Here is a 26,398-nt window from a genome sequence, read left to right on the forward strand (position 1 = left end):
GAAAGTTGCGCGTAGTTGCTAGATTCGAAGACAATACGAAAATTAGCCTTATGAAAGTTACTTGTCATGACAAACATGTAGAAGGAAAAAATCACAGGAGCATGCAGGTGTCGAGGCACGCATATTATCAGCCGTGCTCGGCCGCAGCATTGCTTCGCAATCCGCAAAGTCATTGAATTCCGCATGAGGGCACACCAAATTTGAATTTTTAATTTATGAAACTTGTGATTTTTGTTGTTTGTCGTATCAAGTTTCAGCAGCTAAAACTTGAAGAAGTTTTAAAAACTCGTTAAAACGTATTCAAATAGGTATAATTTCAAAGCCTTCGTCACAAGAAACACAAATATGAAAACGGTGCTAAATTTGGACGTTCAATTCAAAAGATACAAAAGATTGAAAATCGAAAGCCAAAAGAAAAATGGGGTTGGTGCCTCCACACTTGTGCGCCACAAATCTCCTTCCATATGTAGAAGTACAATATGAGGTAAAGGATGGATAAGCATGAGCTGGCAGGATGGGCTTGGAAAAGGCAGACATCATGATTGGGCTGAGATATATGTATTGATAAGTTGTCTTAGATACCCTTACAAAATTATATGGTTGTTAAACAAAAAGCCCAGACAACGGGATTTTTTAAGGGCACTGGGGCAGTTAAAAGCCAAAACGGGTTATGCGTGGATCTCGTAAACGCCTCAATGTTCTTACTCCAACCATTGGTTCTCTCAGTCCTTCCTTCCTCTCATATTTATTGGCGGGGCCTAGCATGAAGGTTCAAAATATCAGACATTGGGTTCTTGCCGGTTTGGCTTCGACATATCGGATGATATGTCGATATATTGGAGAGAATATATCTGAATTGTTTTCATTATTTTTGTTCAAAACATGTCATTTAGTAAAACAAAATGTTTGATGTTAATGCTCTAGCATAACAAATTTAGACTCTAATTTTATTAACTTCGTAATCGAGAAAGTCCTTAAGAAAGATTCACAAAATCCGTACTCTAAAATAAAAAAACAATACGTTATATATGCTATTCTACAAAAATATTATGCATGACTTTGATAGTATGATGAAGTAGTAAATACATAGTTGTTTTTTTGTTACTTTTTGATAAAGAATTATTGGCATCTACATATTGGTCTATATCAATGGCCATATCGGCCAAATATATGCCATATCGGTCGATATTTCAATACATATCGGATGATATGTGTAAAATGATATTTACAAAATGATATTTCATACATTGTCAGATCCCCAAAACCAATAAATCGGCCTATATATCGGTCGTATCGGCCTATATTTAAAAGGTTGTCTAGCATTTATTGTGGTCTTCTTGATTCGGGGAGTAAATAGCATAAAACTACTACTTTACAGGCTAGGGTTCCAAAAAACTACCGGTTTTTAATTTTTCTCAGATAACTACCAAACGAGGGGTCGGCTGTTTCAAAAAACCCAAAACGCTGAATGCTTATCAGTTGATCGTGATTATGACAGGTGGGACCCGCACATAAGAGAACCGTTTGTTTGACCGTTTGTTTAACTGTTACCTTACATGTAGGACCCACATGTCAGTATCTATGTAAGTTCTAAAAAAGCAATCAGGTCCCTATATCTTTTAAAAAAAAGCAATCAGGTCCCTATATCTTTTTTAAAAAAGCAATCGGGTCCCTGATGTTTTCTGGAAAAAGCAATCAACAATTGCGCGGGCAGCTCGCCGGCCAAGCGAAAGGCGGCGGCTCGGCCGCCGCGTTCCTCGTCGCGACGGCGGGCTTCTCTAGTCGGGCGATGGGCTAGGTGGAGGAGCTCCTGGCCATGGCGCGGATGGCGGCGGCCCTTGCTCGTCGGCGCGCTCCTGGCCATGGCGCGCGACTGGTGGTGGCCTGAGCCACGGGCCATGGCGCGGCTGGCGACGGCCCGAGCCCCTAGCCATGGCGCGCGGCTCGCGACGGCCTGAGCCCGCCAGGGGAGCCGGCGTAGAGGCAGCCACTGGCCCGGCGGCGGCCGGCCCTTGCTCCTGGGCGCGGGGCGTGGTGGGGGTGGCCGTGGTCGGGCCTTTGCCGGGAGGAGGAGACGGGAAAGAAAGAGACAAGGAGAGAAGAAATGGTAGGAGGAAGAAGAGACATCTTACACGTGGGTCCCACAATAAGTTAACGGTAAAACAAAACGGTCAACTAACGGATTGTTTAGGAGTGGGTCCGATCTGTCATAAATCGGTTTAAAACGTTAACAACGCAGAATTTGGGTTTTTTTAAACAGCCGACCACCCATTTAGTAGTTATCTGAGAAAAATTTAAAACCGGTAGTTTTTTGGAACCTTATCCCGTAAAGTAGTAGTTTTATGCTATTTACTCTGATTTGGGAGCGTTGATGCTTATGTTCTTCGGTTCCTCCCTTTTGTGTCGTTGGTTCGAACGTACAGCACAAAGATAAGATTAACTGTTGATCATCATACATTATGAGTTTCTTCATAACCGGCAGTATGCATCTATATATATCGACAATGCACTGTAGGAAGGTGTTTGTAGCGCACTGCAGAGTGCAGCTTTCTATACCACTGGACACCGTTGTGCTTCCAGTTGTTGATGCCCTAATGGAGGACGACTGGCTGCTCAGATTTCTTCCGGTACACATACCGGTTTGCAAAATACAAGAACACGACCACCTCCAAGGCGCTGAGCCCAGCCAAGATCCAGTAGAAGTAATCAAGGTGCGCGCGGTTGAGGTTGTCGGCGAACCAGCTGTCTCCCCCGCCCCTCGTCGTGGCCCAGTCGACCGCCCACACGAGCATGCCGCTGGCGTAGCTCCCCACGCCGAAGATGCTGAGGCACAGGGCCAGCCCCACGCTGCGGAGCCCGTCGGGCACCTGGTCGTAGAAGAACTCCTCCAGCCCGATGAAGCAGAACACCTCCGCGAAGCCGACCAGGACGTACTGCGGCACCAGCCACCACAGGCTCATCGGCACCGCCACGTCGGGCCGGTCGAGCAGGCCAGCGTCCGTGGCCACGCGGAGGCGCTTGGCCTCCACGAGCGCCGCGACGACCATGGTGACGCAGGACATGACCATCCCGGCGCCGATGCGCTGGAGCATGGTGACTCCCGCGGGGTGCCTGGTGAGGCGCCTCGCGAAGGGCACGAGGGCGCGGTCGTAGACGGGGACCAGCGCGATGTAGGTGAAGCTCACGAAGCTCTGCAGCGCCGCGGGCGGCACGACGATGCCCGTGGCCGCGCCCAGCCGCCGGTCCATCGTGCTGCCCTGCTTGGTGAACAGGGTGGAGACCTGCGAGGTGGCTGCGGCGATGACTATGCTTGACAACCAGATAGGAAGCAGCTTAACGAGGAACCTGTTGTCGTCCATGTTCTCACCCGTCGCCAAAAGCCTGCACAAGTAAAAACATCCGCCATTACCCACTCACTATGATACCATCTCTCTGTCACGTCAATTTGCACTCACCGTTGTGTGTCAGTGGTGGCATCGTCAGTTCGGAAAAATGTGAGCTTCTTGGTGAGCTGCGCCAAGGAACTGCTGTTCACGGGCTGCTCTACACGGTAAGTCCTCGTGCCGAGCAAGAAGACGACGAGGTACACCACCATGGTGGCCCAGCACACGGCGAACCCCTCCGTCCAGCCGACATTCTCCTCGATGTAGGTGATCACGATCGCCGCGATGGCGTAGCCCCACGATATGGAGAAGTGAAACCAGTTGAAGTAGGAGCTCCGGGACGCGCCCACGCTGGGATCAAACTGGTCCGCGCCCAGAGCCTCCGAACATGGCATATGGAAGCCCTGCGCCAGCGCTAGCAGGTAGATCGCGGTGTAGAAGAAGGCGAGCCGGGCAGGCGATGATGCCGAGATCGGCGGCGAGCAGGTGCTGGCTGTGCTGTGGCAGCCGGCAGGATGCGGTTGCGGCGTTTGCAGCATGGATGAGACCGTCAGCATTCCCAAGCTCTGCTCATTCACAGCATTAATAAACGGGATATCAAATATGCACGTGAAAACGTTACAGATGGGTCTCCATTTAATTAGGAGTATTTATTTATTCAAAAAAATTGTTTCCAAAAAATTGAAAAAAAAATCTTGAATGTTCACAACCCATGTGTCTACAATCCCAAAAAGTTCAAATCCAAAATTGAAATATACATGGAGAAACATAAAAGAGAGGTCCCCATGTGAACAGTGTCATTTTGTGCATTAGTATTTTTCTGGCACTATTCATCCTATTTTTTTTTAATTTCTCAGTGTGTATTTCGAATTTTGTTCTGAACTTTTTAGGGACAGTAGACATATGTTTTGTGAACATTAAAAAAACTAAAAGATTTTCGACACATGTAAATTTGGTTTTTTGTACCTGGTATCATAGGATATTTCCCCTTGAATACTACCCCCTCCTTCCCATAATATAAGAGTGTTTTATTATGGAACGGAGGGAGTAGCTCTCTCTAGGAAAAGTGTGGTTAGGTCTCAATTGACTGAGACTTAACCATGTCCCAATCAAGTGACATAGTGCATAAGAAAAAAAAACTTTGTACGAATCTCTACGCAAGATCAAAAGAATAGCATCCACAGAGATATATGTGATCAGAATCACTAGCAGCAGTACGCATCGCATGACATGGGTGTCTCATCTGTCCATCATCTTCTGGTTACTTCCCCGCTACCCCGCGCTCTGTTACCTCAACGAGATCGTCGGTCCACACATTTTTCGTTCGTGTACGAAGGATAGGCGACAAGACACTGCATCAATTCGCCGACGGCAATTGAAGCAGACCTTTTGCTGTGGCTGGATGCCAACCCCAAAAGGTTTCGTAGTATAGAACCATTTGTAGCGGAGTAGATTCTACGGCGCAATAATGGCAAGGGAATCAAGGCGCGGCATGGATGGATCATGCTCCAAACATGGTCGGAACAGGGGAGGGGGCGAAGTTTGTGCTAGCACTGACCAGCAGGTAGAGCACGCCGGCGATCAGGACGGCGCGGTAGCGCCCGAGGCGCGAGTCGGCGGCGAGCGCGCCGACGAGCGGCAGCACCAGCACGGTCCCGGACCACGCGTTAACGCCGGCGGCCGCGGCCGCGGTGGACATGCCCAGCGGGCCGGTCAGGTACGTGATCAGGTTGCCCCCCACGCCGGTGAACCCGATGCGCTCCAAGAAGCCGACGGCTGCACGCACGGCGCACAGATGGTTAGCTCAGACTTTTAAACACTCATTAAGCGCGCGGCGGGGAATGATCGGCGAGATTACCGACGATGAAGAGCGCGGCGCGCCAGCCGCCGCGGCGGCCGTCGCGACGCGGGAGTGGCTCGCCTGACTCCATCGCTTCGCGCCTTGGCGCTCTGGCCGGAGGTGGTGCCGGTGCGTGATCTATTATTCAGTGTGTGCCTTCTGCTGGTGTACCTGCAGGTTACAGCTGCTCTGGGCGGTATATTTTTTATTAATATACTACCATCCACGTGGCTCGCGTGATGGAGAAGGGGCCTGTCCAAATCGATGGAATTAATAACTACCCCACTATTATTGTGACTTTGTGAGTGTGGATCAAGGCATGTTCCGTGAAATCAAGTGTGAGATGCAGATCGGTTGGCTCCTCACTTTTCAGGGGCGAGATGCAGATTGTAAACTAGCATTTCTTCTACCAGGCACTCCGGTCGTCGAGTCTACATTACAAGCTCGCATTTGTTGGTGTAGACGTATCGCTTGGAAAAATACAGGAAAACGAGCACCTCCAAAGCCGCAGAAGCCGGTTCAGGTTGTCCGAGAACCAGCTCTCCACCCTGTGATCCTCGTCGCCCAGTCAACCGCCGAGACGAGCGTGCCGCCGGTGTAGCTCCTCACGCCCGCGATGCTCAGGCGAGCCCGACGCTCCGAGCACTTAGTCGTAGGAGAACTCCTAGAAGCCGACGATGGTGAACTCGTTGGCGAAGCCGATCGATCAGCACCAACTGCGGCACAGCTACCTGCCGGCGGTCGATCAGGTCGGCATCCCTGGCCGAGCAGAGGCGCACGGCTTCCACTAGCGCCGCCACAGCCATGGCGACGGACGCTATGGCCATGCCGACGCCGATGCGCCGGAGCATCATGATTGGGTCCCGCTCGTGGACCGGACCGGACCGTGCCGGAGAAGGCAGGCCCGCCCAAAAAAATGTGACCGGTCCGGTTAGTGAAATCAGCCCGAAAGAACATCGTCCGGATTTTAACTGGTCCGCTCGATGAGACTGAGAAAAGGCGCAGGCCCACGAACAACTCCCTAGAGGGCAACGGCACCATCGCCCATCTACTCTCCCAGCACCATAGCCAATGCGAACCAATTTATGATTGGATAGTTAGAGAGACTGTGATATTCCCAGCCCATCAGGATTCAAGTCCTGATGCGCGCATTTATTTCTGGATTCCTGATTAGAAGGCTTGTAATATACTATTTCTTTGTTTATATTTGGAAAAACGTTTCTTTTAATCCGACTGATTCTCCCGCATCGTAAGCCGCCTCCCTCCTGCGCCACGTGTCCCATTTTCTTGCTTATCTTCTCGGCCCAATCGATCTCCTGGTGTCCTCGCACTGGATCCCCTCCGCTCCCTCTCTCTCTACCTAAGCGCCTCCCTTTCCGGCAAGCTGCTAAGCCGTGCGCCAACATGCACTGGATGGATGTTAAGAGGTTGCTTGTGAGGCGTGCTGCAATGGCCACGACGACGCTTCCACGACCACGGCGACAAGGCATGTCCCGACGGCGTTGACGGTCAAGCCATGGTTGTGAGGCGTGCTTCAATTTGTTGTGGCAATGCTTCCGTAAGAGAGAAGGAATAGGATGCAACACGAGAGGTTCATTGATCATGCGGTCGGTACATATACTGTTACAAGGCACGAACGTGCAGACTCAATTGTGGCTAACAACCTCCCTATAGAGTAGCTAACTAGCTAAAGACTAGGGATATTTTGTTAGAGACTACAACGGCATGTAGAGGTAGTTAGACTCGCTTACAGCTTCGACGACCATTGACGGCCGCGACAATGCTTCAACGACCGTGTCAACGGGCGTGCTTCAATGGTCGTGGCAATACCTCCATGACTATGACGACTTCGACAGCCACGACACTGCTTCAATGACTAGGGCGACGAGGCATGTCATGCCGACGTTGACGACCACGGCGATGCAACTAGGCATGCTTCAATGGTCGTGGCGATGCTTCGACGACCACGACGGCGGGCTCGCTTCAATGGCAATGCTTCCATGATCATGATGACTTTGACTGCCACGACAATGCTTCAACGACTAGGGCAACGGGACATGCCATTACCGCGTCGACGACCGTGGCCATGCAACGAGGCATGCTTCTATGATCGTGGCGATGCTTCGACGACCACGATGATGCTGACGACTGCGGAAATGCTTCGACGGGCACGACGACGGGCGTACTTCAATGGCCATTGCAATGCTTCCATGACCATGATGACTTCGACGGCCACGACAATGCCAACGACTAGGGCTAAGAGGCATGACATGACAGCGTTGACGACCGCTGCCAAGCAACGAGGCGATGCTTTGAAGACCACGACGATGTTGACGATTGCGCAAATGCTTCAACGACCATGACAAAGCAAATGCTTCGACGACCATAACAACGAGGCGTGCCATGATGGCATTGATGCTCGCGAACATGCAAAGAGACATGCTTCAATGAGTTTTGCGGAGCATCACCGGTGTTGTTATGGAGCGTCTTCAGGTCGTCGGGGCATCACCGGTGCTGCGAGGGAGCATCGTCGAGGCCGTCGGAGCATCGCCGTTCCAGCAATGGAGCATCGTCGAGGCCGTCGGAGCATCGCCGTTCCTGCAATGGAGCATCGTTCGGACCGTCCGAGCATCACCGGTGCTGCGACGGAGCATCGTCGGGGCCGTCGGGGCATCGGCGTTGCTGCAATGGAGCATCGTTCGGGCCGTCGGAGCGTCACTGGTGCTGTGATGCAGCATCGTCGAATCCGACGGAGCATCGCGTTGCTGCAATGCGGCATCGTTCGAGCCGTCGGAGCATCACCGGTGCTGCAACGAAGCATCACCGGTGTTGTGTTGGAGCATTGCCGGCCCGCCGGAGCATTGCCGGTGCTTCAAGGATGGTCGCAGCAACGTCACTGTTACAACCCAGCGCATGGCGAGCTAGCTCGTCGCGTTTTCCTGTGAGAGGACCGGTGACGGGGCTGCCGCAACCTTGGAAACGAAGATGCTGTGCATATCTGATGGCTGGCTGGAGTCGCTGGGGAGAGATGGGTATTTGGGATGGAAGTTATGGTCCAGAGATCAAGCGGCCCTAATTGAAGGAAATCAACGTCTGGCAAGGTGGTTTAAAAGTCCCTGCCATCAACCGGTTTACGCCTAGCAGCGGCCTTATATTTGAGACGTAAAGTTGTGTTGTGATATTATACCGCGAGTCTTCGGGGGTGTCACACAGCGCCACCACCGCGCCCGCCGCCGGCCACCGTCTCTAGGTCGCCGGAACGACACCGTCCGAGCTTCACCGCCGCCGTCCTCTGCCCTGGGACGGGGAACCGCGCGCGGGTATGGGAGGTCCCGCCACCACCAACACCACCCCGACCAAATCCGGGGGCGCCTACCGGCGGCGGCGTGGGGGTGGGGAGGGTGGACGAAGAGAAAAGGGGCTCGCGCCACCCCGGCCGCCTCCTGGGGAGACGGTGCTAGGGCGGAGTCGAGAGGGGGAGGGCCCCCATTTGCAACTGGATGTTTCTAGGGTTCGTGCTGTTGTTTTCTCGTCCGAGACGTGGGGTTAGGTTGTTAACCCGTCTTCCAGCCTTCTTCACTCATGACAGCACACAAACTTCATAATAGCTAAAGTGTTTAACTTGGTAACAAGTTCACAAACAACAATTACTCGCAAGCTCCATTGAGTTCAAATTACTGACATAAATGAAAACATGTGATAATAAGCAGGGACATCTCCACTCTTCAGTCTTTACAGGCCGTTTCTTCATCTTCCTACAAGATGGCAGCAATGATAGAACTAGTAAAGAACACAAAATTTGAATATTTAAATGACTTTACAGCGATGTCACATATTCAACAGTTTCGCACACGGGCAGTGCCTTCACAAGACATCAGAGATATAGAAGTGGGGAAGACTGACATACTGACATTTCAAAGGTTTGGGTGATGGCAAAAAATAGTCACAATATACTCCCTCCGTTCTAAATTAGTTGACGCATATTTAGTACAAATCTGCATCAACTAATTTGGAACGGAGGCAGTGATACTGGACTGTGATGTTCTATTCCAGTTCTGTTACCGACCAACTAGGGTTCTTGATTACACAATGGTTCACGTTCCGAAATCACAGCAGCAACACTACTTTTCTCAGCACGGTCAACGAGTATATGGAGTCATCTAAACAAAAACATGCAACGGCACCACTAATCTTGTACATGGCACAACTAAACGGAGCAAAGAAAAACAAATAGCATACCAGTTTCAAACACCAAACAGATTTGGCTAAGACCTAACAAATTTTAGGAGATACAAACACGAGTGAGCCGCACAAAAACTTGACCAACATACAACTACTAACAAATTTAAGGAGATTGAGACTCGAACCTGGATTTTGGAATGTAAGGCTAAGAGCTCGGTACGTTTCTTGCGGAGTTTCTCCATAAATTCGATGTCGTCAAGGTACTTCAGAAGATAAACACACAAGAAATAATTAGTCAACGGATCAATCAATTTCCCACAAAATGGTTCTTTACCACACAATTTATGGCATTACATCAAAGGACTCTCTTATCCTTTCCTCCTCTTCTCTCAGTTCTTCTTCTTCATCGTCGTCTTCCTGCACCCCAGGAAAAAACACATAATTGACGTTGGCGCAGCAAAACAAATATGCAACTGCAAAAGATGGACCACAGGTAAGTAACACTGAAGATACTAAAACACTAGCTATTATATATATTACCGTACCTTGTTTTGGGCGTCGCGACACACCTCGTCGGTACATGTATCATAACCAAGGGAGAGATCAGTGTGGCCGCAATCAAAATGAGTAGGGGGGTGCTTCAGATGAATACTTCCATTGTTCGTACAACCATGGCAGTGAACATCTAAAGGAAGACACGAGTGAGATTTGTCATTTAAGTACATGATAACCAGCCTGGCTCAGATACACGAGAATAGTTGAATACGTGGCAAAAAAATGCATGATTGCAGCAGCACATACAACTGGCTGTGTGTGAACCAGTTCGATTGTGATATTACAAACATAAAGCTATGTATGGTAGAAGATGGCACAATGGGCAAACAGTCAACAGTAACAGCTCCACAATAAACAAGAAACGCATTCACAATTATATCTATTAGCTAATTTCAAATAGTATTCCAAAACTGCTTAAATAAGATAAGAGTGTGTACTACCCTTGCCATCAGGGTTAAACCCCACAGAAATTGTTGAGAAAATATCCTGCCGCAATGTTCTGACCTATATCTAACAGCTAATTTCAAACAGTATTCCAAAAAATGCTTAATTTAAGATAAGAGTGTACACTACCCTTGCTGTTAGGGTCAATTCTGCAGAAACTGCTGAGAAAATATCCTGGCGTATCGCTCTGATCAAGTGTGACTTCGGCGAAGAATTGATTGACACTGCCCACATCATCATCAGCTCCTTTAGTTTTCATAGTGATATTGAGATGATAGTGCCATGCATTGGGACCTTCGCAGATTGATTGCCAATGCACAATATCTTTGAGTTCATACTCGAAACCCTAGAATGAGCGTGGGTTGGATCATAGCCGATGCGAACCAACCTGTGGTTGAATGGTTAGAGGGATTATGGTATCCCCAGCCCACCAGGGTTCAAGTCCTGGTGCTCGCATTTATTCCTGGATTCCTAGTTGGAGGGCTTTTAATATACTATTTCTTTGTTTATACTTGAGTCATAGAGTTGTGTTGTTATATTATACCATGAGTCACTGATCTTGATCATGCATGCTGCGCGGATGTTTAGTGCACCATTAATTTTAGGGGCGTCAGACAGCGCCACCACCGCGCCCGCCGTCGATCGCCGAAACGCCATCGTCCTCTGCCCCAGGACGGGAACCGCGCGCGGGTATGGGAGGTCCCACCGCCGCCAACCCCCCCCCCCCCCCCCCCGACCAGATACGGGGGCGCCTGCCGGCGGCGGCGTGGGGGGGGGGGGAGTGGACGAAGAGAAAAGGGGCTTGCGCCGCCTAGGCAGCCTCCTGGGGAGACGGTGCTAGGGGGGAGTCGAGAGGGGGAGGGCCCCCATTTGCAACTGGATGTTTCTACAGTTTGTGCCGCTGTTTTCTCGTCCGAGACGTGGGGTTGGGCTGTTAACCCGTCTTCCAGAGCCTTCTTCACACATGACATCACACGTCATAATAGCTAAAGTGTTTAACTTGGTAACAAGTTCACAAACAACAATTACTCGCAAGCTTCACCGAGTTCAAATTACCGACATAAGTGAAAACATGTGATAAGCAGGGACATCGCCACTCTTCAGTCTTTACAGGCCCTTTCTTCATCCTCCTACAAGATGGCAGCAAGGATAGAACTAGTAAAGAACACAAAATTTGAATATTTAAATGACTTTACAGCAATGTCACATATTCAACACTTTCACACACGGGCAATGCCTCCATAAGACATCAGAGATAGAGAATTGGGGAATATTGACATACTGACATTTCAAAGGCTTAGCTGATGGCGAAAAATATAGTCGCAATATACTCCCTCTGTTCCAAATTAGTTGACGCATATTTAGTACAAATCTGCGTCAACTAATTGGGAACGGAGGGAGTGGTAGTCGACCGAGATGTTCTATTCCAGTCCTATTACAGACCAACTAGGGTTCTTGATTACACAGTGGTTCACGTTCCGAAATCACAGCAGCAACACTACTTTTCTCAGCACGGTCAACGAGTATATGGATTCATCTAAACAAAAACATGCAACGGCACCACTAATCTTGTACATGGCACAACTAAACAGAGCAAAGAAAAACAAATAGCAGACCGGTTTCAAACACAAACAGATTTGGCTAAGAGCTAACAAATTTTAGGAGATACAAACACCAGCGAACCGCAGAAAAACTTTACAAACATACAACTACTAACAAATTGAAGGAGATTGGGACTCAAACCTGGTTTTTGGAATGTAAGGCTAAGAGCTCAGCACGTTTCTTGCGGAGTTTCTCCATAAATTCCACATCGTCAAGGTACTTCAAAAGATAAACACACAAGAAATAATTAGTCAACAGCCGGTCAATCAATTTCCCACAAAATGGTTCTTTACCACACAATTTACAGCATTACATCAAAGGACTCTCTTATCCTTTCCTCCTCTTCTCTCAGTTCTTCTTCTTCATCGCCGTCTTCCTGCACCCGAGGAAAAAACACATAATTAACGTTGGCGCAGCAAAACAAATATGCAACTGCAAAAGATGGACCACAGGTAAGTAACACTGAAGATACTAAAACACAAGCTATTATATATGTATATATATGTATATATGTATATATATATATATATATATATATATATATATATATATATATATATATATATATATATTACCATACCTTGTTTTGGGCATCGCGACACACCTCATCGTTACATGCATCATAACCAAGGGAGAGATCAGTGTGCCCGCAATCAAAATGAGTAGGGGGGTGCTTCAGATGAATACTTCCATTGTTCGTACAACCATGGCAGTGAACATCTAAAGGAAGACATGAGTGAGATTTATCATTTAAGTGCAAGATAACCAGCCTGGCTCAGATACACGAGAATAGCTGAATAAGTGGCAAAAAAATGCTTGATTGCAGCACATACAACTGGCTGTGCGTGAACCAGTTCGATTGCGATATTACAAAAATAAAGTTATGTATGGTGGAAGATGGCACAATGGGCAAACAGTCAATAGTAACAGCTCCACAATAAACCAGAAACGCATTCACAATTATATCTATCAGCTAATTTCAAACAGTATTCCAAAACTGCTTAATTAAGATAAGAGTGTATACTACCCTTGCCGTCAGGGTTAAACCCCGCAGAAATTGTTGAGAAAATATCCTGCCGCAATGTTCTGACCTATATCTAACAGCTAATTTCAATCAGTATTCCAAAAAATGCTTAATTTAAGATAAGAGTGTACACTACCCGTGCTGTTAGGGTCAATTCTGCAGAAACTGCTGAGAAAATATCCTGGCGTATCGCTCTGATCAAGTGTGACTTCAGCGAAGAATTGGTTGACACTGCCCACATCATCATCAGCTCCTTTAGTTTTCATACTGATATTGAGATGATAGTACCATGCATTGGGACCTTCGCAGATTGATTGCCAATGCACAATATCTTTGAGTTCATACTCGAAACCCTAGAATGAGCGTGGGTTGGATCAGTAACGTTGCATGCACAAAGCATTAGCAATAAAATACGGCAATCCTGGTAGTGGGACGACAGAGTGAGGGCGAGCGGGATGGAGAGAGAAGGAACCTCATCGTCGTGCTTCTTGTCCAGTAAAGCTTTAACCAGTCTGCACATTCTCAGTTTCCCTCTCAGCTATTTTCGAACTTGTGGCGACCTTCCTCGTGCCATCTGACCACTCAAGAGATTCACGTATGAGACGCTCCTTTTTTGTTTCCTTGGACCTAATTTTAGATCAGACAGAGCATACGATTAATAGATGTTACGTTCTTCACAGAAGGTAAGAGATTTTTTTTTTTTTGAGAGAGAGAAAGAAAAAGAGAGAGCTCAGAACATTACGTGTCAGTGCTACTGCCACGAGCATAGGTATGGAGAGCACTTGCAATTGCATGAAAGCTCTGAAACGGCCGACCTGGCAGCTCTGGATATGAGTGATACACCCCTGAACGATCCACTCTGACGTAGACTGGTGTAGGCAAACGGAAATGCCTCCAGGCCATAACATGGTCGGTGTCCCAATAAGGATTGGGAACCCTGCAGTGGGAAGGCTCGATCGATGAGTAGAAGAACGATTGTATGTTATATTAGAGCATCTACTACACGCACCTCAAAGTCGCCCCATACTCTATCCGTTCGCGAAATTTTGACCTGGACAAACGCCTTAAATGGGCCTCAAACACCTGGACTGATCGGCACCCCTCATATCTAGCCTAAATATGGGACGGACATGTGGCGTCTAGGCACGCCCATCACGTCGTACCCGACAGCCCGACCCCACCGTAAATTGTACCAAATCCACTAAACCCTTCCTCGTCCTTCCGCCGCCCTCCAACCTTTCTCGCGCCAGAGCCCTCGCCGTCCGCCACCCTCCCCCTCCCATCCTCACCACCGGCCCCGACCTGCCGTCGTAGATGTCATCCAGCACGACCTCGACCGCCGCGACGGAGACGCAGTCTGCCTCATCCGTCACCGTCCCTTCCTCGGCTCCGTCTTGCAAGGCGGAGAACGTCGCCCGGAAGATACGGCGGCGGCGACAGCGAGAGAGGGAGGCGGCGGCGCAGGGAGGTTCAGACATGGTCGAGCAGCTGTCTCCCCCGCCGCGCCCGGCACGCACACCCTTTCCATCCGAGCGGCGACGCGGATTACGCCGTCCGACGTCGTTGAGAGTTGAGACAAAGGAGGATTCGACGGCCGGCTAGGCTATTCCGAACATCTTTTCCACCGACGCACAACCTGACAATGGATGTATGTGACTCGCCGCAGCTCGTTCGGGCGCGGATGAGCACGGGCACCAGCGGCACTCGGGCTGCGCTTGACATGTTCGATGGAATGACCGAACAAGAGTCAGTACATTTTCTTTGCTCCTGTCCGATCATATTTGTGCATAAACCACTAGTTCATTTCGCACATGATGAATGCTTGCAAACCACGATCATGTAGGAGGCGTACATGTCGAACTTGATCAAAGACAATGAAGATCCGACCGGAATGGAGTACGAATTGGAGGGCACCACCGCATTTGAAGTTGGGACAACATCCGATCTCAATCCGAGCAAGAAGTAGAAGAAGACCAAGACGGCGAAGGTAAGAGGTCCGGTAGTCTCAAGATATGAGGACATCATGTTGGTCAAAGCTTGGTTGGCCACAAAATGGATCCAACATGCGACACCGGGCAAAATGCGAACACGTATTGGGAGAAGATTTGAAAGGAGTACCATGAATAAAAGGATTATGTGGAACCGCATCCTATCGCGACCACCCACAATGTGGCATCTCTCCAACATCGATGGGGGATCATTCAAGGGAAAGTAAACAAGTATGTCGGCTACTACTCACAAGTGACCAAACGCCCTCAAAGTGGGATGGAAGCGGCAACTCACGTAAGCTCAATTATGGAGGAGGCGGCCCAGCGCCTTCTTGATCGCGGGCAACAACTCCTCCTTGACAACGAGGCGATGTCCGCGCGCGGCGGGAACGACGCATTGATGCGGCTGTACCGACTGCGTGGCGGGAACGCATACTCCTCCTTCACGCGACATCCGATCTGGACGCCGCGATGGTGCAGGGACGAGGCTGGCTCCTCCTTCATGCGGCGTCCGATCTGGACGCCGCGGATGTGCAGGGCGAGGCCGTCTCCTCCTTCACTGGCAGGAGCGTGGATGCCGACTTGGGCTTGACGCGGTGGCGCAATAGGGACAGCAGCTCCTCCTTCACGCACATTGGCGATGGCGGCGACGGCCCCATGTAACGGAGCGACCGCTCCGTCATTATCTCGATCTGACGGACGAAATCTTCGTCCGCCAGAGCGGCCTCCTTGAGGAGTCGGGGCGGCTGCTGCGGTGGCTCATGCGGCTGTTGCGGCGGCGCCTAGTCCTCCTCGTCACCGGAGGATATGACGATCTCCTCCTTGGCGGAGGAGCCGGCCTCCATGGACGCTGGCGGGCCGGGAGAGCGCTTCCGCGACGCCAAGAACCATCGGAGGAGGAGCTTTCGCCTACTCCGCCTGCGGGTGCGGAGCACCACGACTTCAGCATCGCCGGAGCTTGTGTCGAAGAGGAAGAGGGAGGGGCTCGGGCGTGAAGATGGGGAGGAAAGGGGGCCAGTGCTCGAGGAAAGGGGTGGTGCATCTCCGGCGCATGGTTTAAATAGCCGCGACGAGGCCCAAGCGAAGGGGCGGTCCGCTTCAATGCGGCGCAGCGGCCGGAGTTGGTTCCTCGGGAACCTGCGTCCGTATTGAAGCGGCGGCTGCCGAGAGGTCACGTCGGTCAGCACCGCCCTCTCTCTCTCCGGTCGCATCGTGGCATCAATGCCGGCCTCCGCGTGCTCTGGGTCAGCATGAATGCGGTGCAGTAAGCAGCACGTGCATCGAAAGAAAAGTGTGGGAGGGGCGGTGACGGGTTTTTTGATGGGCTGGGTCGGTCAGAAGCGGGCATGGAATTGGTCCGGACTCTAGGAAGCCTACCCGCGTTTGTCTTTGGTTTACTGGAGGAATCGTATCCGGACCGACCTGCGGACCGATACATGGATCACGTTTGATGACTTCGACGGACAAATTCTAAAACTGAATACCATAAAATATATCATGGCGTGATGTGACCTGGAACCTTGCCGCGAGAAATCGGACTGAAATGTAGCTACGAATCACCGTCCACAGACAAAACAATTCGATTTCGACAAATCACAAACAGGAAATGATTAAGGGCCAAGAGCAAGATCTTACGTGGAAGGTGGCGTCCGCCCTTTTGGCTCAACGGATCTGATCCTTACCGGCGGGGGTGGTGTGGGGTGCCCCATCCTCTCTTTTCGCTGCTGCCTGTCCTCAACAGATCCCGGCCCTGGGGTGTATATTTAAAAATATTTATGTATTTTGATATTTTTTGAATTATGAAAATGTTTGAAAATTTTAAATATGTATATAATACAATTCAAAATATTATTTAATTATACAATCATTTCAATAATTATATGCACATTTGTATATTTCAATATTATTATATTTAAAAATATTCATAATTTAAGATTTAATCGTTGACATGAATATTCAATCTTGTCTAATATTTAAATTATCTTTTTTTAATATAACGCATGTGTACAAATATTCATAAATATTTAGTACATGTTTGTATGCATCATTTTTTATAACTTAAATATAAGCCACGAGTGTATATTTTTTATTCATTAATTTTATTTAATATACATTTAAATGTACATATTGACTAAATAATTTTATGAAATAAATGGGTGTATATTTAAAAATATTTATTACCAATTGTCATCCGTATCTATAACATTTATGACACACGGACATAATTTTCATTAATGTTTTACAAATATCTTAAAAAATAGTGTGTGCAAAATGGGTCGCACCATCTGTAACCCATTTAAGCTCGACATGCGTCCTCGTTCAATACGTATAGCCTAGTTATCCAGTGGGGCGTTCTGGTGACTGGACTCCATGAAGCCAATTTTTTTGGAAAATAAAATAAAAATCAAACCTTTTATGTTAAAGAAAAACTGATTAAAATATGCAAGTATACAAGGATGAAATGTATATGTGTTTGCAATTCAAGATGAAATACCTTAAAATGTGACATGTACAAAAAAATCATGGACTTCGAAGACGTAATGTATCATGTGTTGAAAAGCCCTTGGTTTTTTTTCACAGCCCACATTATAATGTATTTGTTCTGAAAATTTACACACATGTGCATTATGCTTCCATATATATCTGTATTTCTTTCTGAATTTTTAAAAATGATTTTTTTTATGAATTATGAATTTTGCAAGCCTCCAAAAGTTATCTATACAAGTCATTCCAACAGAAGGGTGGAGTATACCTTCAGTGTTAGTCATTGGTAAAAAAAATGCCACATCCACAAGGGCTTTTGTGAGGAAGAAGAAAATCCAAGGAGTTTGTCGAAAAAATCAGGCCACACGGCCCTTCTCCGTGTCCCGTGGCTGACAGCCGGCCTCACATGCCTAGTCAGTGCAGATTTTCTGTATACAAACACAGTAAGCAAAGTATGTGCACATCCGAGCCAAGTTTTACCACTTTGATTTATACCGCAATTTTTAACATCAAATTAACTGTTTAGCCCACTATGTATACCGCAACTTTTAATACCAAAGTAACCGTTTACCCCACTAGTGTAATTGAGTATTTTTTTTTAAACAACGCCTAACGAAGGGTACATGCTATTAGGCGTCGGTGGGAAAATGCCAAATACTCGTGAAACTGATGGAGGACGTACGGATCATTACTCAGGTTTGTGTCGGTAGGCATATTGTTTTGCAAAGTACAAGAACACGACCACCTCTAAAGTGCCGAGGCCAGCCAGGATCCAATAGAAGTAATCGAGGTGCGCACGGTTGAGGTTGTCGGAGAACCAGCTCTCTCCCCCGCCCCTCGTCGTGGCCCAGTCGATCGCCCACACGAGCATGCCGCTGGCGTAGCTCCCCACGCCGAAGATGCTCAGACAAAGCGCCAGCCCCACGCTGCGGAGCGCGTCCGGCACCTGGTCGTAGAAGAACTCCTCCAATCCGATGTAGCTGAACACCTCCGCGAGGCCGATAAGGACGTACTGCGGTACCAGCCAGCATAGGCTCATCGGCACCGCCACGTCCGGCCGGTCGAGCAGGCCCGCGTCCTTGGCAACGCGGAGGCGCTTGGCTTCCACGAGCGCCGCGACGGCCATGGTGATGCACGACGTGACCATCCCGGCGCCGATGCGCTGGAGCATGGTGATGCCCCGGGGGTGACCGGTGAGGTGCCTCACGAAGGGTACAATGGCGCGGTCATAGACAGGGACCAGGGCGATGAATGTGAAGCTGATGCAGCACTGCAGCGCCGCAGGCGGCAGGACGAGGCCCGTGGCCCCGCCTAGGCGCCGGTCCATCGTGCTGCCCTGCTTGGTGAACAGGGTGGTGATCTGCGAGATGCACGCGGCAAACACTAAGCTTGACAACCAGATAGGAAGCAGCTTAACGAGGAACCCGTCCTGATTTGTCTCCAAAAGCCTGCACAAGTAGACACAACCGCCATTACTCACTGTGATGCCATCTGCCAGTCAACAGGTCAATTTGCACTCCCAGGCGCTCACCGTTGGGTGTCAATGGTGGCATCAGGTCGAGAAAAGACGAGCTTCTCGGCGAGCCGCCCAAAGGAACTGCCGTCCATGGGATGCTCTACCTGGTACGTCCGCTTGCCAAGCAAGAAGACAGCGAGGTACACCACCATGATTGCCCAGCACACGGCGAACCCTACCGTCCAGCCGACGTTCTCTTCGACGTAGGTGACCGCGGTCGCCGCAATGGCGTAGCCCCACGAGATGGAGAAGTGGAACCAGTTGAAGTAGGAGCTCCGGGACGCGCCCGCGCTGGAATCGAACTGGTCCGCGCCCAGGGCCTCCGAGCACGGCTTGTGGAAGCCTTGCGCCAGCGCTAGCAGGTAGAGCGCGGTGTAGAAGAAGCCGAGCTGAGCAGGTGATGATGACGTCGAGGGCGGCGGCGAGCAGGTGGTGGTTGTGTCATGGCAGTCGGCGGGACGAAGTTGTCGCGTTTGCAGCATGGATGAGACCGTCAGCATTCCCAGGCTCTGCTCATCATCAGACATCAACATTAGTAAACGCGATGTCAAATATGCACGCGAAAACGTTACAAACGAGTGTGCAAACTGCAACAACTTAAAAGTCAAAAGCAAAACATCTCTAGCCAATCCCTAAAAACTTTTAACTGTTCAAAAAGAGTATTTTAAGGAGTTAACCGTGTAGCATAATCCTCAAAGAACAATGGTTAACTTTTCAAAATTTTAAGATGATATGCAGCTCAGTCTATTGAAAATGCTCATAAGATAGCGTATATGTATGCGTGCTTATACGGGTGAGTTTATGCGTGTATATATGCACGCTTGCTTTTGTACCGTGGTTAAAAAAAATTGTTCAAAACCCAGCTCAACTCTCTCATTTTTAAGTGACCGCATATGTCTCTCCTTAAAAAAATCTTTCTCCTTTTTTCTATGTGATACCTCCTCCAATTCCGGGTCGCCGGAACCCGCCGTTCGCCACCCTGGTGACCAAAAAAATGAAATCTCCACCACCCCCACGCCTCCGGCCACTACGAACTTGGGTGATTCACAGATGGGGCCATCTCGACATCGCACTGTTTGCGCTGGTACTCGTGGGAGTGGACTGGGACGTCCAACTGATGTTGTTGTCATACCCGTGAACCAGTGTGTGTGCGCGCGCTCCGTGTGTGCGCGTATTGCGTGTTACTTCCTTTATTTCAAAATGTAATGTGCCCATGCTTTTAAAAAATACGAATTCAGTGATATATTCAGTGATATAATTTTTGCTTCCGCCACTCTTGGTCTCGTTGGTTAAATTTACGATTAAACTTGAATCTCGAAAAGAGCGGGCGCACTACATTTTAAAATGGAGGGACTACTATAACTTAAACTGCACGGCTTGATTACTTTCCTAGTTCAGACTCATCACATGGATGGCTGCTGATCTGTCCGTCCCCTTCCAATTGCCCAGGTCTGGATTCTGGAATCTCAATGAGAGCGTCGATTCAGAATTTTGTTGTTGTTGTTGTTGTACCATTGTATGAGGCGACAGTGAATCAATTTCGTGACGGCGATTGAAGTAGACCTTGCCAGAATCAATTCGTCGCGCGAAATTCTACGGCAAGAGTGAATCATAGCCACCTCCACCACACGACTACCTACCGCGCAATGACAATGGAATCAAGGCACGTCGTGGATATGAATATGATGCTTGGAACAGAGAAGGGAGCGGAGTTTGTGCTAGCACTGACCAGCAGGTAGAGCACGCCGGCGAGTAGGACCGCCCGGTACCGCCCGAGGCGCGAGTCGGCGGCGAGCGCGCCCACGAGTGGCAGCACCAGCACGGTCCCGGACCAGGCGTTCACGCCGGCGGCGGCGGCCGCGGTGGACATGCCCAGCGGGCCGGTCAGGTACGTGATCAGGTTGCCCCCCACGCCCATGAACCCGATGCGCTCCAAGAAGCCGACGACTGCACGTACGGAGCAGACATGGCAGTTCAGACTTCATACATCATCCATGGCAAGTCAACGCGGTGAATGGCCGGCGAGATTACCGACGATGAAGAGCGCGGCGCCCCAGCCGCCGCGGCCGTTGCGACGTGCGCCTGAACGTGAGAGGGGCCCGCCTGACTCCTCCATTGCTTCGCGCCTTGGCTACCGGCCGGAGGTGCGCCGGTGCGTGATCTATACAGTTTGTCCCGTCTGCGGGGCGTACCTGGCCGGAGTAGACAGCTGCCCACGGTGGTAGTACGTATATTTATTAGTACCATGTGGCTCGCGTGATTAAGATGGGCCTGTCTAAATCAAATCAGTAACTATTTTTGTATTATTATTATTAGAAGGGAAATGTTTGTGGCCGGGACGCCGGCCGAACCGTTGCGCCGGTCGCGCTCCGCGCGTTGGATCTTTTTTATCCAAAGACGCTGTGTGCGTCACGTGTTACCAGACCCATATATTTTTTACTATTCCTTTCCCAGTTTTTGCTGCAACCGCACGGGGAAGGCATTTCGGTGCGAGGAGGCAGGGCGGCTGTGTTTGGCGACGAGGTCGTTGGTGCCTGGAGATGAGGAGCGGCGGCGGCGGCCCAGGACGGATCTTGATTCTCCGGCGATCTATGCGCCCCCTCCTCCCCCCCCCCCCCCCCCCGGCGGATGGTAACTCTCCCCTCGTGCTCTACCTTTGGTTGTTGTCTCCCCCTCCCCCATTGGCATTAGGGTTATGGTGCCGGGGTTGTCGTTTGTGTTCCCGTGGGCCGCCGCCGGCGTCGGCGCAGATGGGGACGGGGTGGTGTTCCCACGGGTCGATGGAGGGAGCAGGGTGGTGTTCCCACGGGCCGAGGGTGGGGGCGGGGTGGAGGATTTGATGCTTCTGGTGGCTAGGGATTTGGGATTGGAATTAGGATTTTTTGTTCCTCCACGAACTACGGGATTTTTTTTGTTCTCGCACATATGCTAGGTTGTGACAACGGCCGCCGCCGCTGACTGACCACCGCGGCCGCCATGGCGGCCGGAGGGGCAGGGGCTTCCCGTGCGCAGGTGGATACGGACTGCATAGAGCAGAATATAGCTCTCCTGCCCATTTCCCCCAACAAGTGTTGCAACATTTCTATTGGCATTGTCACTGGCCACATGGGCATTTCCATGATTTGGAGCTGCACCATCCGTGTTCAGCTGCAAGGAATCATCACTGTCAGTTCCCGGAGTATCATTTAGATCAATGCCATCCACTTCTTCTTGGTGTGCAACATTTTGCAGATCATCATCAGGGAAAATTGATGGCTCGACAGCAACATTCTGCAACAAAATCACGTCCAAGTCAATTTTTATTTTGCTGCGTGAAAAAACATGCAAAAAGCGCGAACAAAAAAAGTGGACGCAGCATGTCAATCACAATTCCAAAACAATTCCTGCATACAGCATTTTAGGACGTAGCATGTAACATTCAGCAAGTAGTATGTAGCAAGTGCAACACATACTTGTAACATTTTACTAGCAGACAGCAGGAAAAAACATCTTACTAGCATTAATTGACAACATATCAGAAATACTACACAAAAATCAAACACAAGTATGTTGACAGCATCTCTTTTTTAATCTCATGCCCATCAATTGAAATCAAAGGTTGCAACATTTTATTGTGAACGAAAGGATCTAGGGTTTGCAATTGGAATTCATACCAAATCAATTTCATCCCGGCCATGCCATGCTGCATCTTGGAAGACCACACCAGGGTTGTAGTACCGTTGCAGCACCGGTCCACTACCACCAGGGTCTTGCCGCCTCAGGGGACTTCGGCCATGAACGGCAGCGGAGCTCGACCCAAATCCATGGCGGCGAGGAGGTCATTACGGATGTAAGACATGGTTGAAGCAAGTCCAAGGCCGCTTGATAGATGGGGGAGCCCCTCCTCGAGATGATTCGGTCGCGGGGAACCAAAAAAACGGCGGGTCCGGCCGCCGCGGGTCGGGGACGGGCAGACGGGGGGAGGGGGGAGGAGGGGGGATCCAGCTCCCCTGTTTTCCTCGTTGTGGCGGGTCGTAGCACGGTTGCAACAAACATGTTCTTTTTTGCTGCAACGGTTCGTTCGGTACAGACTCGCGCGCAGATCTGACGGTTCACACTAACCGCATCGGACGGCTGGGGCTCGACCGGCCCAACAGTTGAGCCCGTGCGCCGGCGCAGATCGCTGCCCTATTAGAATGCAGTACAGATCAAGAAATGTTCCGTGAAGTGAAGTATGAGATGCAGATCGGTTGTTTCTTCCGGGCCGAGATGCATTTCTACATTACAAGCTCGCGTTTGTTAGTGTAGACGTATCTCGTGGAAAAATACAAGAAAACGAGCACCTCCAGCGCGGCGACCCCGGCCAGAGCCCAGTAGAAGTAGTCGAGGTGCGCACGGTTGAGGTTGTCCGAGAACCAGCTCTCCCCCGTGCGCATCGTCGCCCAGTCGACCGCCGACACGAGCACGCCGCTGGCGTAGTTCCCCACGCCCATGATGCTCATGCAGAGCGCGAGCCCGACGCTCCGGAGCGCGTCGGGCACCTGGTCGTAGAAGAACTCCTCCAGGCCCACCATGGTGAACACGTTGGCGAGGCCGAGCAGCACGTACTGCGGCACCATCCACCACAGGCTCATCGGCACCGTCACCCCCGGACTGTCGACCAGGCCGGCGTCCCTCGCCGCGCGGAGGCGCGCCGCCTCCACGAGCGCCGCGACGGCCATGGCGACGGACGCGATGGCCATGCCGGCGCCAATGCGCTGGAGCATGGTGATCCCGGAGGGATGCTTGGTCACGCGCCTCGCGAGGGGCACGAAGGCGCGGTCGTAGATGGGGACGGAGGCGATGATGGCGAGGCCGACGAAGCTCTGTAGCGCCGCCGGAGGCACGACTAGGCCTGTGGTCGCGCCGATGCGCCGGTCCATGGTGCTGCCCTGCTTGGTGAACAGAGTGGACACCTGCACGATCACCATTGCATACACGACGCTGGTCATCCATATCGGAAGCAGCTTCACCATGACCCCCTTGCCTTCCTGCTCTTTTGGCCTCAGTAAACTGCACTGGCATAAGCGTAGGTTAATCACAGTAATGACATCTCCAGCGTGGCAGCATAAGTGGGCATCGAACTTACCATTCATCGTCCATGGCGGCGCTGCGACGGAAGACCCTGTCAGTCCATGTACGCGCCGTGGCTGCCAACTTTTCCGTGAGCCGTGCGAGAGCACGGCGGTCGCGTGGCTGCTCTGCGATACGGTACGTGCCCGTGCCAAGCAAGAACATGGACAGGGACACGAGCATCATCGCCCAGGACGCGCCGAACCCGGCGGCCCAGCCGACGTTGTCCTGCACGTAGCTCAGCGCGACGACGGCGACAATGAAGCCCCACGACATGGAGAAGTGGAGCCAGTTGAAGAAAGAGCTACGGGACGCGATGCTGTCGGGGGAGCTCCGGGGGAATTGGTCCGCGCCGAGGGCCTGCGCATTGGGCTTGTGGAAGCCCTGCGCCAGCGCCACCACGTAGATCGTGGCGTAGAAGAACGCCGCGCGGGGAGGGGACGCCGGCGGCGATGCCGCTGGTTGAGGTTGACGTGGTGGTACCATGGATGACACCGTCAGCATCCCGAAGCTCTGTCCACAACATAATTTCTGCTATATTGAGCTGTTGGTATGTACAATTATTCACTGAACTGTAATGAACTGAATAACTAGGTTCAGACCATGTCGATTTCAGGACAAGCGTATGTTTTTGTCATTTTAGGCCTAAGATTTTAGGAACAGATCCAATTTCGTCATATAAAGATGCCACCGTGATCCTAAATCCCTTGTGTAAAGATCCATTCGACAACACAAATGATTAACATCATGTTCGCGCATAAAGCGACGTAGCAGTGATGTCACACGCACTGGAAATTAAGAAAACGATGCTAAACCTACCATTCCATCCTATAATATTTCAGAAATGAAACAGACGGCAAATGGACGATCGTGGAGGGAGCTAAAAGACACACAAAACGTCAAGAATTGAGAGCGGGTTCACCAACCACGAGGTAGAGCACGCCGGCGGCCACGATGGCCCGGTACCGGCCAATCCAGGAGTCGGCGGCCAGCGCGCCGAGAAGCGGCAGCATCGACGCCGTCCCGGCCCAGGCGTTCACCCCGGCCGCGGCCGCCGCGGTGGACAGACCCAGCGGGCCGGTGAGGTACGTGATCAGGTTGCCCTGCACGCCGTAGAACCCGACGCGCTCCACGAACTCCACCGCTGCAGGGCCATGGCCATGGCGCGGGGGAACAGCTAGCCGTGGTCAGTGGAACTTGACTGCTTGAGAGTTGAATTCAGATGGAGGCGTACCGTACCTATCAGGAAGAGTGCTGCTGGCCATCCGCCGGGTTTGCTGGTGGTCGACGGCTCACCCGGAGGCAGGAGCACGCCAGAGTCCATTCCTTCCCGTCAGTGAAGGGAAGGGAATGCTGCGTACAATGTGCTAGGTGGCCTTAGGGGATGTGTTAAGTGAAAGCACACTCCTGCCGGCTTATGAAAACGTTAACAAAGTTGTTGCTTGCATCACGTACTAGTAGTTGTATCTTCCTTTTGCAGTGAGTGTATTAGTAGGCCTTGTCCTCGTTATATATATAAAGCAACAGCCAAACAAGCTATACGGCCGAATGATGCAAGGTGATGAGGTAGCCTTCGCAGAACGCCGATCTCAGGACAACGGGGTCACGCAACGCATGCGACTACACTACTATTGGAGCACAGGAAGATCTAAGTACCACGCCACCCAAGAGGCCGGGGCAGGAGGTAATTCTTCCTCCTTTCTTCTTCTTCGTTCTCCCAAATCTCTCCAAACACTACCACAACTTTGTCTGGATCTCTTTACTCGTTCTTTTTTTTTTTGTGACTCGTTCGATTCCAGTTCAGACCCTTCTGCATGATTGATCTACGAATGTTCCTCCTCCGGTCTCTAAATTATTTTTGAAGTATTGTACGCAGAGACATATCTTGAATATATGAACCTTAGAAAAATATCCACATGCTCAAAAAAGTGTTCATGTATCTCATTAAAAAAAGCTTGAATACTTGAAAAGCGAACAGAGAAAAAGAAACAAAACAAAAGTGAAAAATAAGAAGGAAAAAATAGAAAATGGAAAAGTAAATAATCAGACTATAAACATGAAATAAGCTGAAATAAGGAAAAATATAAATATTTTATGGTTAAAAAAAATCTAAGGTTCCAATCTATGGGTCTTTTCATCATATGGTTAAAAATGTTTAATATGTACGAAAAACAAGTAGAACATATATTTGTAAAATATTAAATATGCATGAAAGAATGTTCCTTATGTATGCAAAAAATGTAAAATGTGCATGAAAAAAATTAAGCAACAATACATATATTTTTTAAA

The 26,398-nt window shown here is 50.2% G+C and overlaps 3 protein-coding genes and 1 long non-coding RNA gene across 4 annotated transcripts; all 4 read right to left on the minus strand.

The window, feature by feature from the left end:
* Positions 1-2,418: 2,418 nt before the first annotated feature.
* Positions 2,419-5,422, minus strand: LOC109743871 (protein NRT1/ PTR FAMILY 5.10). The gene is made up of 4 exons (XM_020302958.4): positions 5,242-5,422; positions 4,942-5,159; positions 3,456-3,949; positions 2,419-3,381 (listed from the first exon to the last, which is right to left on the minus strand). Exons 1-4 carry the CDS (start codon positions 5,312-5,314, stop codon positions 2,592-2,594), a joined length of 1,575 nt encoding a protein of 524 aa, XP_020158547.1. The 5' UTR covers positions 5,315-5,422; the 3' UTR covers positions 2,419-2,591.
* Positions 5,423-12,719: 7,297 nt separating this feature from the next.
* On the minus strand, positions 12,720-16,774 carry LOC123497882 (uncharacterized). The gene is made up of 4 exons (XR_006672441.1): positions 16,654-16,774; positions 13,773-13,967; positions 13,503-13,657; positions 12,720-13,383 (listed from the first exon to the last, which is right to left on the minus strand). It is a non-coding gene; the product is annotated as an uncharacterized lncRNA (long non-coding RNA).
* Positions 16,775-17,965: 1,191 nt separating this feature from the next.
* On the minus strand, positions 17,966-21,332 carry LOC109743873 (protein NRT1/ PTR FAMILY 5.10). The gene is made up of 4 exons (XM_020302959.4): positions 21,050-21,332; positions 20,748-20,965; positions 19,034-19,527; positions 17,966-18,950 (listed from the first exon to the last, which is right to left on the minus strand). Exons 1-4 carry the CDS (start codon positions 21,132-21,134, stop codon positions 18,191-18,193), a joined length of 1,557 nt encoding a protein of 518 aa, XP_020158548.1. The 5' UTR covers positions 21,135-21,332; the 3' UTR covers positions 17,966-18,190.
* A 1,888-nt stretch (positions 21,333-23,220) lies between these two features.
* LOC109743875 (protein NRT1/ PTR FAMILY 5.10) lies at positions 23,221-26,166 on the minus strand. The gene is made up of 4 exons (XM_020302960.4): positions 25,349-26,166; positions 25,036-25,253; positions 24,126-24,622; positions 23,221-24,049 (listed from the first exon to the last, which is right to left on the minus strand). Exons 1-4 carry the CDS (start codon positions 25,431-25,433, stop codon positions 23,275-23,277), a joined length of 1,575 nt encoding a protein of 524 aa, XP_020158549.1. The 5' UTR covers positions 25,434-26,166; the 3' UTR covers positions 23,221-23,274.
* Between the last annotated feature and the right edge of the window lie 232 nt (positions 26,167-26,398).

The sequence above is a fragment of the Aegilops tauschii genome, chromosome 3 (assembly GCF_002575655.3).
Source record: "Aegilops tauschii subsp. strangulata cultivar AL8/78 chromosome 3, Aet v6.0, whole genome shotgun sequence".
NCBI lineage: Eukaryota > Viridiplantae > Streptophyta > Magnoliopsida > Poales > Poaceae > Aegilops > Aegilops tauschii.

Coding starts and splice junctions, on each gene's coding strand:
- LOC109743875 (XM_020302960.4), bottom strand. CDS start 25,433: ATGGACTCTGGCGTGCTCCTGCCTCCGGGTGAGCCGTCGACCACCAGC. Junction 25,254..25,348: donor AGCAGCACTCTTCCTGATAG/GTACGGTACGCC, acceptor ATGGCCCTGCAG/CGGTGGAGTTCGTGGAGCGC. Junction 24,050..24,125: donor GCCGCCATGGACGATGAATG/GTAAGTTCGATG, acceptor ATGCCAGTGCAG/TTTACTGAGGCCAAAAGAGC.
- LOC109743873 (XM_020302959.4), bottom strand. CDS start 21,134: ATGGAGGAGTCAGGCGGGCCCCTCTCACGTTCAGGCGCACGTCGCAAC. Junction 20,966..21,049: donor CGCCGCGCTCTTCATCGTCG/GTAATCTCGCCG, acceptor CCGTACGTGCAG/TCGTCGGCTTCTTGGAGCGC. Junction 19,528..20,747: donor CCGGCGTGCTCTACCTGCTG/GTCAGTGCTAGC, acceptor GATGATGAGCAG/AGCCTGGGAATGCTGACGGT.
- LOC109743871 (XM_020302958.4), bottom strand. CDS start 5,314: ATGGAGTCAGGCGAGCCACTCCCGCGTCGCGACGGCCGCCGCGGCGGC. Junction 3,950..4,941: donor CCGGCGTGCTCTACCTGCTG/GTCAGTGCTAGC, acceptor GTGAATGAGCAG/AGCTTGGGAATGCTGACGGT. Junction 3,382..3,455: donor GCCACCACTGACACACAACG/GTGAGTGCAAAT, acceptor TTACTTGTGCAG/GCTTTTGGCGACGGGTGAGA.